The 11,681-nt window shown below is 40.3% G+C and overlaps 1 protein-coding gene across 1 annotated transcript; it reads right to left on the reverse strand.

Moving 5' to 3' along the window:
* Window positions 1-2,592: 2,592 nt before the first annotated feature.
* On the reverse strand, window positions 2,593-10,862 carry LOC119727191 (transcription factor 21-like). The gene is made up of 2 exons (XM_038199052.1): window positions 9,584-10,862; window positions 2,593-2,930 (listed from the first exon to the last, which is right to left on the reverse strand). Exons 1-2 carry the CDS (start codon window positions 10,067-10,069, stop codon window positions 2,817-2,819), a joined length of 600 nt encoding a protein of 199 aa, XP_038054980.1. The 5' UTR covers window positions 10,070-10,862; the 3' UTR covers window positions 2,593-2,816.
* Between the last annotated feature and the right edge of the window lie 819 nt (window positions 10,863-11,681).

Consider the following 11,681-nt stretch of genomic DNA (forward strand, 5'->3'; position numbering starts at 1 on the left):
TTTTAATCTTGTTTGGTGAAGAAAAAAACACAAGCAATCATTTTAATGTAAGGGGCCATGCAATATAGTTTTATTAAAATGCAGTCAATGTAAATGCACCTTTGTGTCCAATTTAACCTTATTTCAATATTCAGTTTTCCATTTTCATTGGTGTTTCGGTGCCATTTTGGTTTTTATATTAAACGCAAATTTCCATATTCATGAGCAAAACTGTGATGTCATTTAAAAAGACTTTCGGTTTGAAAAATTAGACCACACTTATCGAACATTACAGACATTTTCGATTTAATAATTTGAACAGTGAGGGGGCTACCATGCAATTCTCACACTCTTGCCAATTTCCTCCAGATATATAATAGTTGAAAGAACATAATTTTAATTAAAAGACAATGGGCCTTTTTCACGAGTCGGCCATATTGATTTGAAATTGAGGTTAAATCTTTTGGAACTTGCGAAGAGAAATGAAAGCAAGTACATTACTAAATAATTCCAGTCTGCTTCAATGAATAATTTAAAATTTATAATTAAACATTCCCTAATGTTTCAAGCCAGATTGAAAAAAAAAATGAAAGTAAAATAAGGCTGCATAAATAGTCTGGTGCCATCCCATTCAACAGTTAACAATTCATGAAATACATTCACGGAATAAGACAATAATGGCTACCTCGTGAATGAGATCCATTATTAACAATTGTTGACTGCTGCGATGTGGGATATGACTTTTAGACACCCGAGGGGCGCATAGCACCCGCCCCTCGTCTAGAGGCGTTTTGTTATACTTCTGTCTTGGTTTCTTTGAATTTTGATGTAAACATCACGAAAACAAACAGCGTTTAAACACAACAACCATGACAATCGAACGTCAACTCACATGCATGTCGCGTGCTTGAAACAGCTGATCGTCTGCTAGTTCGCTGCTCCCACGGTGTAAAACCATGGTGAAATTAGCGCGGGTACCAACGATACAAGCGTTTCACATCGTACGTTCCGTACGTACAAAGTCATAGCTAGCACACTCCCTATGGGATATCACCTACGTGATATCCCACAGGGAGTGTGCCATGACATTTTATAAACTTAACACGTCATCGTTCTAGGCCAATGAAAATACAGTATTCAAGACAGAGAGGTATTACAATGAGTAATGACTGATCCCCTTATCAAAATATTTATCTCATTAAAACAAATATTCTTCTTCCATAACATAGATTCCAAAGGTTCCATAGAACTCTGTATGCCGACCAAGAAGTCCGTTGCAAATTTTTTACAAATTTCTCAGCCTTTATCGACGGAGCATTACACGCTCAGAAATGCTCACAAGAAACTGAGAATGATGCTTGGTAAGATGCCACATACAGTATTGCAAATATATTTCCATAATAAAACTGAATTATCAAGCATGAATTTAAATGATCGGCGCTTAGTAACAGCGCCCTCTCGAGATGTCTGCAACTGCAGACATGTCTCCATATCCGCTGACAAGAAGTCACAAGTTAATACATGGTGCATGGCATTAGAAAAGGTAACCAATTTTGCTGAGCAGTCATTTGCTGTTCTAAGCACTTCTGTGCTTAGGGAGATCTGTGAAATCAGCCACTAATCAATTCGAGTGAATCTTTCCATTCGTATTGATCACATACGTTTTAATGCGTCATATAGGCCCAGGCCTATTTTTTATTTTCCCCTGGTGTAAAATTTAGTCACCTCCAATTCTGAATCATGCATTTAATGACAACATCAAGCAGAGCTAGTGTCCCAAGCTATTTTTCGCAAGTAGGGTTGGTGCCAAAATCATATACACATCGGAGAAAGGCCACAATAATTCCTTGCGTAAATACTGTGCCTTCGAACGTCACTGTGGTTACTCATATATACAAACTTTAACGATCCATTGCAATGGGTCATATTTTTGACCGAATGAGGGGGCTGTATCAACGGCGCCATTTTCTGAGAACAAACAGTAAGAAAAAAAACACTTTTATCAAAGCAATTCAGTAAAGCTTTGCTTCAATCAATTATACTTCAATTACATATACTTCGCTTCGCCTTCAAGTACATGGTCAAAAACAAACTGCGCGCGTCGCCGTATCCATGCGCGTCTGCTGCAAAATTTCAATGTAAGATGATGTCTCAAAACCGCCAAACTCACTGGTTTGACTGGAATCCTGCTGCTGCACAATTTTAACCTGTTTTTAGATGGAGATACGATCGAGTATTAGCTTTATGTCGCCACTCTGGGCTCCCATATATTTTGCACCACTTGCAGACGGTGTTGTAATTCTGTAATTGTGCGTCTGGAAGCCAGACTGAGGGAGCGATGGTCGTGTATCTTGAACCTGTAAACGCTTTATAATGAGCGCAAAATCTAAGGTGGCAGACTAACGACCAGCCTGGCAGCTCATGCACGATGTCGCTGTATGGTCTACTCTGACGATACCGTTGTCTCCGATTTTTGTCTTCTCTCTCCAAATTTCCCGAAGAATGTTCGTGTCGGTCGAGATCGTAAGTGGGTGCAAATTTCTCAAGCCTTATGGCCTTACTGAGGTCACCTCAAGCTCCACTCTGAAGGATATTTTTGAAAGTGTTAAGGGGATCGAAGCGTCATCTGCAACATCCGCCGACATTTGAAGAAAAAGAAAGTAAAGCTTGCCTCAATGAGACAAGCGCCATACCAGAAACCGGTACGTTTACAACGTACGCATGCCAGCTCATGTATGTGTGTTCATCAGATCACGGATCAAAGAATTCCACAAGTTCAGTTTTGGATATGTTGTCGGTTATCACAGTTCACCGACTAGTCCATGTCACTCGGCCCATCATGGCGACTCTGACATGACGTCACTGGTTGTATCCGATCGCATCTCCTTGTCACATTCTTCAGACGCATCATCCGTGGTGATTGGTCGCGAGCTGATTGCAAATGGCCATGTCTGCGTAGAAAGACGGCAAAAAATATGGATTAATGTAATACAACACAGAGAGAATCACTTGACGAACAAAAATAAATACGAGTTGCAGATACTGGGTACTTCTGCGACCAAGTATAGCCACTTACCACGAAACATATTTTTATGTGATGAAATAATATATCACATGATTTGAAATCGCTTTATAAAGTTTACGGATGTCATGTTCAAGAAAGTGGAACTTATGTATCAAATTCCAACGATGGTCGGTCGGTCATCGTTGGAAATATTAATTGCTTTTTTTCAAATACTGCTCCCAATTTACCAATTTTCGTTAGTACACATTTTGTTTGCAATCGGTTACACACCTGTGAATGGGTGCAAGCAAACTAGTCTGGTTCCCTGAACTGACAAATCCCGACTCTATATAAATGTTTCTGTTCCGTCTGCAAAGGGAATCAGAGAACCAGACTACAAGAACAGTGTTTCTTTCTTTGTTTTTCCAGCATCTATGAACACAAAACTTTAAACAGGTCAGTGTAACAATGTTTGCTATGAAATATTAACCCTCAAATCCATCCATTTCTTAAAATAGCAGCAAAAGCAAATGTTGTATTTTACCTTTAAATTTGGAAGATTGTGCATGATTTAAAAGAATCATGATTTTTGCTACAAATAAAAAATCTTTAACAATTTATCGATGTAGAAGTCGATTCGCTGAATGTTATCTCAATCTGAATGTATCTGGTTCGTGACATGAACTTTGACCCACGGCCCAGAATTCTCGCTAAGAGCTTCCTCTTGACTCGAGTACCGTATAAAGCCGATGTTGCCTTCACAAGCGCGTCGTTGTTCACAATTTCATAAATCTTTGTATATTCACGACATGCAGCAATTAATTTATTGGAGATGACAAACAACAGTTGCCCCAGCAATTCGGGAGACCTCAACGAAATTCAATTCTCAATAAATAAAAAACCAGGTTTTGATATAGGCCTAAGCAGAACATAAATTGCAGTAAAATTTGGTCACATTTTACCAAAGTGCTTATGTCTACATAAATCAAAATAAAGGAAATTTTCGGGTAACTCTATGCATATGTGGGAAGAATCTCTTCTTGAAGTGAGAGGACGGACAGAGCACACTGTCTGAAACATCGAGTTCTACACTCAACCAACCGGTTCTTTTCAGAACCACACTTCTTCCAAGAAGAGATTTCTTTCCACATTGTGTTACCCGAAAATGTCCTCAATTTTATCTCATCCGCCATGCAAAGCTTCAAGTCAAATACATATACATTGTATACATAAATTGTGTATACAGGCCGTGGCTTACTTATATTTCTTCATTTTGCATGTTAATACAATACCCGATGCCCAGAATATTCACTTAGAAATACACAAATCATTTTCGAAAAATATATGTGATTGTTTCGACTCTTCATACGTATGCATTCCTTTATTTAAAGAGAATAGAGTTAGCGCAGACTGTGAAACACTTCAGATAATCAAGGTTTAATACTGAAAAAATAAGGAATTCCAATGCGGTCACAGATCAGTGCAAGGCAACGTCGTTAAACTCCCCTCATTCCGCCAAAAATTAGACCAAAAGTGTTTCCATGTAAACACAAATGGCACCAATAGTACACGTACACCCTCAAGTTCATAGGCAGACGTGTCCAATAGCCCAAAACCAAAGTTAAACAGACGCTAAATAAAAACCTGATTACACGCCAAAGTCAGAAAACGATAAATGTCCACGCGACGCAATAAAGAGGACCGTAAAAAATCGGAACAGACCACCGGGAAATCAAAGCGCACCGCCCCGGTGCCTGGCAGTGAAAGTCCGCTGCGCGATCGCGGTGTTTCTAAGCAGTGAGAAATGTTGTTATATACCACAACTGAAAACATGCAATTTTGATGTAATTTTGGTCAACTATTTGAAAACAAACTTTCTGACTTGTATTTTTGAAGACCCAAATATGAAGTTGTTGGTTAGGGCTTCTGGATCGCAGGCTAAAGGCACGTCGAGCACGTTCGGGTGGTTTACGACCTAAAGACAGTTCTAGGACGACCGTCGACTTTGATATTTGTGGAGAGACGCTCCCGTGTGATATTTAAAGTTCACGTTTTTCTCTTTACTCCAATGTTTTAATAAATATAAATCTCCCTGAATCACACGCTTTATTGTCTGGCCCGCATGTCCAATTCTTTAAAGGTTTATTTAGGACCATTGGCATTTATCCCAAAAGTAACCCAGCGAATTATTAGGGGCAAATTTACTTGGATTAAAGAGCGTATGGTACTAAAAAAAACCTTGAAATTATTCCATCTGGCTTGCTGTCATTTAGAAGAAATCCAGATATGTAGGTGATTTCCAACGATCAGTCAGTTGACTGATTTTTGGAAATAAAGAGTACTATTAACGAAATCGTGTTTTGTGATCAAAAGGTTGTGCATGGTTTATCACCTTTTTTCCCTCGAAAAAAGTTCCAACAACATCCACTGAGCTGAAATTTAAACAGGTTAGGTATTTTGAGTGGTGTTATTATTGGAAACCAACAAAATGCATGAAAAGCAAATGATCGTATACGCTTTTACTGGTTTGAAACCTCGCATTGTGGCTCCACCAAAACAAAACACAACCGAAAGTAAACCAACTTGACACCGCGATAAGTTTTTGAATCTTAAAACCAATTTGCATCTACGGTACTGCTGAAAAAAATAAAAATTGTCCAGAAAATGGCTTGGTTGAAACTAATCTTGTCTGTATACATCGAACAGGGCTTTCCAATCCCTACAATGTATTCAAATCGACAGTTATGGCACAAACAACCGGCCGTAAATTTCACTAACAAGTTTGGAACATTTCCTGAAGCTGTAAAACTTCCCTTTTTATGGTCTTCGTTAGAGCATAAAACGACACTCAATAAAATACTTTCCCCTCTGACCAGCTTGTGGCCAGGGCACTACACGGGCCCAGCGCACTGTGGCACCGGCCGGCCAGACACACTGTAACCCGCTAAAGCTAGTTAACTCGCCGCAACTCTTCCGAAAGTTGCAGAGACGTAAGTAGCGAAAGCGATGGGCGAACCCCCATGACAAAAGGGATGGGGGAGGAAAACGAAAAGAAAAACAGAAGAAGCCAGACGGCGATTTTATTAATTAAACTTAGTAATTGTACTAGTAAAAAGTACCTTATATATTAGTATGTGTATTTTAACCAACTCCCAAAATTGACAAAAGTTATGTCCCCCTTACCCGCTTTTCGATTCGAATTCTCACGGCCGGCCCGGTCCGGGAAAGAGATTTGTTAATCACACGTGGGATGGCCTTGGTGAAAATCGCTGTTCTACAAACCATTTTGTTTCAATTAGTTTCGAAATTGTCCCAGAATTTAGAATTATCTCTGCGCAAGGGCGGATCCAGAACAAAATGTTTTTAGGGGGCCAAAAAATTCCAAAACGTGGGTCCCAAAATTACGGCATTGAGTTCGGTGCCCGCTTTAGGGCCTGAAAAATATTTGGATTCTAGATGCTCTGTGGTGCGATCTGAGACAACTTTAACCTATTTTTTTAAGGAAAAGATAGTGGTGTGCGCAGTACCTGCATTTATTGCGACGTCATCTAAAAAAATGGGGGGTTTGGGGGCGGGGGGGGGGGCGCCATAGCCTCCGTCGGCCCCCTCCCCTGGATCCGCCTTTTTTGTCTCTACGAGGTTCAATTTCTCTATATACTTTCTCTATAAGGCTTTGTGAATCTCCCCCCCCCCCAAAATCCCCCCCCACCCCCCCCCCAAAAAAAATGTATACATGTATATACATACATAATAATACTTCAAAGGATAAATGCACATATTAAAATAAATATTTGGGCTAAAACATGAAAAAAAAAAAAATCCTGAGAAGAAAAAAACATGGATTATTGCTATTCATGACAAAACAAGTTTGATCAGCCAAGGCAAGCGCATACCAGTGGACATGCAGGGAGTGTTGCGACAAAGATATATAAACTTGGACACAAGATGGATGCTGAATGTGCTGTGCTGCTGCTGCATGAGACACGGAGCAATGACGCCAAAATGGTTTCAACATGTGAGCGCACGGCCGGTGCTAGTACCACTGTGGCAAATAGCCTTTAAAAAAAGACTCACCAAAAATTCTGCAACTGAAAGTAAAATTCGCCTGTGAGTGTGAAATTAGAGTTCATTTGGGTACATTTAATTCGTGGCAAATTTCATCAGCAACTGATGCATGACACCATTTCAGTCGGTATTTTCAGAAATTATAGGAAGACCGTTCGCTAACTTTGTGGTACACAGTCGCTCCAACGTTTGGGTTCAAACGATGCCATCGTTTGGCAAATTACCAGTAACACTGTTCACTACAGTCGACTCTCGTTAGAACAAACTCTGTTAATACAAAATTCTGGTTATAACAAACATAAGACCTTGGTCCCGACTGTGCATTTATGTGCACAATGAATGGGACTGATGTTCCTCTTAATACAAAATTCTGATATAAGAAAAACAATTTGGCTAGGTCCGAACGAGTTTGTATTAACGAGACTCGACTGAACGCAACCGTGATTTCGTTGTTTTCACAGATCTTTAAGTCGACAAAAATGAAGCTGTAAGCAAAACAAATGTGCCTTCACGTCCTTAGTAAATAAGCCATTTGTTAAAAATTCATTGAAGACACCATGGAGATGTTTCAACCCAACCGCGCAGTGAGCCCATTTTGTGATAGTCATCACACAGTCATCGCAACTCAATACACATGGCCATGACCTTGTATTTAAAGTCCATCATCACACGAGAGAAACAATACCGTCTTGAACTAAGACTATACACCGAGAACACATAGCAAGGAGAAGAACAGTGTCATCATGGTCGTGGAATCTACAAGCATTTGACAAGATCGTAGACACAATTTCTTACATTAAGACATTATTTAGAGAAATTTTCGCTCTCCTGCCTTCTAGTACGCCTGATTACCCTCTCCAGTTCACTGAGATATAACGATTTGAAGAAGAGGGTCTCACCATGGTCTCACCATGGTCTCCGTACTCCAATCAAAGTGTCGTGTCATCAATCAACACCGAAAATTACCATAATTCAATTAAGCGCGCACACAATAATGAAAGCTAAATCTGGGCTGTAGGTGCTGAAATTCCAATACTAAGTAGGCTAATGGATGTGACAAGCCGTCTTTGATGTCATTACAGCTTCGCCCCAATTGCTTAAGAATTCAGGAATTGCTCAAGCATTAAAACATAGACTTTTGAACCTCATGTTTGTCTCTCCTCGTCACCCGACAGCATTGTTCGTCTAAAGGTACTTTATTAACCACATCTTTTTTAAGAGGCACTGATTGTAATACAAGCAGGCCCGGATTACCTAGGGCCAACGAACACTTCGGAAACCTTAAAATACGAACAATGTAGGGCCTACGAAAATACCACAGTGTGCCATAAAACACAAGCAGACAAGTGTGTATTTTACCTATAATCGTGGACCACCTATAGGGGGTCCACGATAAAATTAAAGTACAAACAGAAGTGGGACAATATTGTCCCACTTTTGTTTGTACTCTAACTGTTTAGGAAGACCTTCCATATGTTTTGTACAAGATCGTCAAACGTGGACCTTCGGAAATTGTGGACCTATTGTCCTCTATTGTTCAACGTCCCCTATCGCCTATTGAATGCATAAACAATTCCACCCGCCCCCGTCATGATATCACGAGGACCTCTAATATCCCTACTTTTGTTCCTATTGTTTGTACTCTAACCTTCTCTCAACGTGTCCCATAAGGTTTGTACACGAAAACCTCCCGAGGACTTTTTTTCTACATCATTTACTGCACTTACTAATTAGATTCAAATAAACTGTACTTTTTTGTTCGTCATCTGATATGAATTCACAGTAAATCTGGCATCTCTGATGTCGTGTTTAAGAGTAAAATGACGCGTATCAATATAGTTCCTTCGTGTGTTTTTTTGCAAAGACAACAATGACAAACGTTTTTTGATTTTTAAATGATTTTACACTTCTTGCATGTATTTCATACCTGTTTGCCTAATGTGCTGTTGTATTTTTGTTGAATTAGAAGCGTGGAAATAAATGTGATATTGAATTGAATAAAATTGAATTGACAAAAACAAATAATGTACATAATGCCTAAAGCACCAAACTGCAACTGCGACCAACTTGTAATTCAATGAAATGGGCAGTGTGGAATAAGAACTTTTAAGCATTTTTTTTATAAGAAAGCTTCCATTCCAGCAACACAAAATAAAGAAACTAGTCGCCGTAGTTACCAATTTCAATTAACAGTATCAATAAGAGTAAAAGCGTGCACACTACTTGCTGGGAAAATTTAAAGATGTTCTGTTTTGTTTATAACAAATCCTTAATCCTAGTTATCACTAGATATTTATAGTACTTAAACTGTTAAAAAGAAACAAGTATATTTTGGCACAGTTTAATGCGAATCAAAAGCTGGTTCAAATCGCTTATGGCTAGTTAATTAAAATGGAAATTATAAGACTACTAGTACTGGCATCACTGAAATGAAAATGGGTAAAAAATATAGTTTCCCGAGAAATCCAGATCTAGTAGTACACGAGTGCAGTGTTGCAAGATAAGATAGATATGGGCTATTTTGTTCTAACTTACCAAATTTAAGGGGTGGACCATCGTGCCATCCAATGTATCGCCGTCCAGTATTTTTCTAAGGTGGGAAATATAACTGGATGCGAGTCTCAATGTGTCCAACTTGGACAGTTTTGTGTCAGGGGGAACCCATGGCAAGCTGGTCTTCAGCCGGCCGAAGGCCTTACTCAGCACTCTCATGCGGGACCGCTCCCTGGCGTTCGCCGCGTTCCGTTGCATGGGTTTGATGGGGGCTCTCGCGCCGCTACCCCGTCGGCCCGATGCGCCGGCACCCGCTCCAGAACCCCCACCTCGCCGTTTGCACGCTTTACCCCGCTGCGGAGTTGTACGACTGCAGCTCGCCCCCGGACTATGTAGCACGATTTCTGTCAAGTCCGAGGGGGAATTCAAACACAAAACCTCCTCTTTCATACTCTTGCCCTGGCTGTTGTTGTTCAAGTCCGTGAATGATTCCTGCTTTCTGGTGGGTCGGTCTCGCAAACGAAGCATCGGAGCAAAAAGACTGAAATTGGTGAGAATAACAAGCGGTAAGTCCTGGGAGTATTGGGTGATGGATAGCGGTGCTAGGCGAGAACCTTGAGCGGAGTCAGCCGTGGTCACACGGTATCAGTTGAGGGAGCAGACGCAGTCAGCAGCACGTTGCCTGGATTATGTCGTTTGTGTGGACCCTCTTCTGATTTCTCGTTTATCCTCAGAGTTATTCGTTAATCACTGTCAATGTATCTCAGGCGCTGTTGGAACTATCCTAAGCTGCTTCAAAAATTCAAGAGGATTTCTCCATGCGCATGGAAACAACCAGCCTCAGTTAATTGTCGGGCATCAGGTATAGCTGCCTAATTGTCTCGAATTTTCCATGACTCCAAATAGTTAGTATGCCTTGTTTACAATCGTCCAAATGTAGCAACAGAGATGGCAAATTTAAACAGTTTCCATTCAGTGACGATTTTTCCTCCTTCTGACTCTTGTATACAGTTGTACTTGTAGTCAAAAATAATGATAGCTCGATGTTTAAGACAAAAACGTTGACACAGACATCTCAGATCTTCGAAGACATGTAAGTCCTGGTCAAATTCATTTCACACTTGCGGAGATGATAGCTCCGAATATGGTCCATACGACTGAAGAAAGTTTGAGGTTCTGTCACTCTTCGTATCCCATCTCCAGCAAGGTTGATGGACCAACTGGCCTTGAGGTTTTACCCACGACGGTCTTTTTATACCCAACAGTAAGGCGTGATCGATGAGAGGGGTGGGCGGTCAGTGTGAGACTGGGCGGTTGTCACGCTCCGTGCCCTGCCTGGTACTTACATCTTCAAGTCACCCATACAGACTCCCAACTTGTGCCCAATACGTATCAGCACCACGTGGATGCCTGCCAGGTCATAGAAACGTTTAGATGTTCTATCGGTGCCGAAGTTGTAACACTAGACTTAATTGATGGTTGGTGTGCAGTGCACAGTGTAGCATGCATCGGTGGTTTGGGCGATGATGAGATTATGCGAAGAGTCGTCTTCAGATGAATTTGCAGTCTAGAATGTTTTAATTCTAGTCAGTTAACATTGGTGAGATTTTGCGACACTACTTTGTACGTAACGGCACTTCAATTGCATTAGAACATTGTGTGGAATTAGGTCTACGGCTCAGTACAAAACTAGTGCGTGTCAAATTATAGTATTACTAGTATAACTTAGTTGGTTTGGTATAAGTTATATATTAAGTATAAGTTTAAATTCCTGCTCACGTGCAAATGTATAGATGGTGAAAGGATTTTAGGAAAATTCATTGAATGGTGCCACGTAAGTTACTCTTTAATTACTTATAGGCCTGATGAAGTACTGCAATGTTCGTTTTACATTTTCTGCTTCAAATTTACTTGCAGCTGAACGAAACATTGCATGCAACTCGCAAGTATATCTTCCAACTCTAAATTTGACGTTCAAGTTTGGCTTGTTAACATTTACTGGGACATGCAGTTGTGAAGTTAGGTTACTCCATCCTAAATATGTTTAGGTTTGATGTCTGTATATTATAGTCGGTAAAGCATCCCTGCGGGGAAACATTACACCTACTTAGATAGAAGACAATAAGAAGACAATGAGAAC

The sequence above is a fragment of the Patiria miniata genome, unplaced genomic scaffold (assembly GCF_015706575.1).
Source record: "Patiria miniata isolate m_02_andy unplaced genomic scaffold, ASM1570657v1 HiC_scaffold_20, whole genome shotgun sequence".
Classification (NCBI taxonomy): domain Eukaryota; kingdom Metazoa; phylum Echinodermata; class Asteroidea; order Valvatida; family Asterinidae; genus Patiria; species Patiria miniata.

What these genes read in the sequence shown, in the direction of transcription:
- LOC119727191 (XM_038199052.1), bottom strand. Translation starts at nt 10,069, where the DNA reads ATGCTTCGTTTGCGAGACCGACCCACCAGAAAGCAGGAATCATTCACG. An exon ending in TGGTCCACCCCTTAAATTTG is followed by an intron (nt 2,931 to 9,583) that starts GTAAGTTAGAAC and finishes CTTTCTACGCAG; the next exon opens with ACATGGCCATTTGCAATCAG.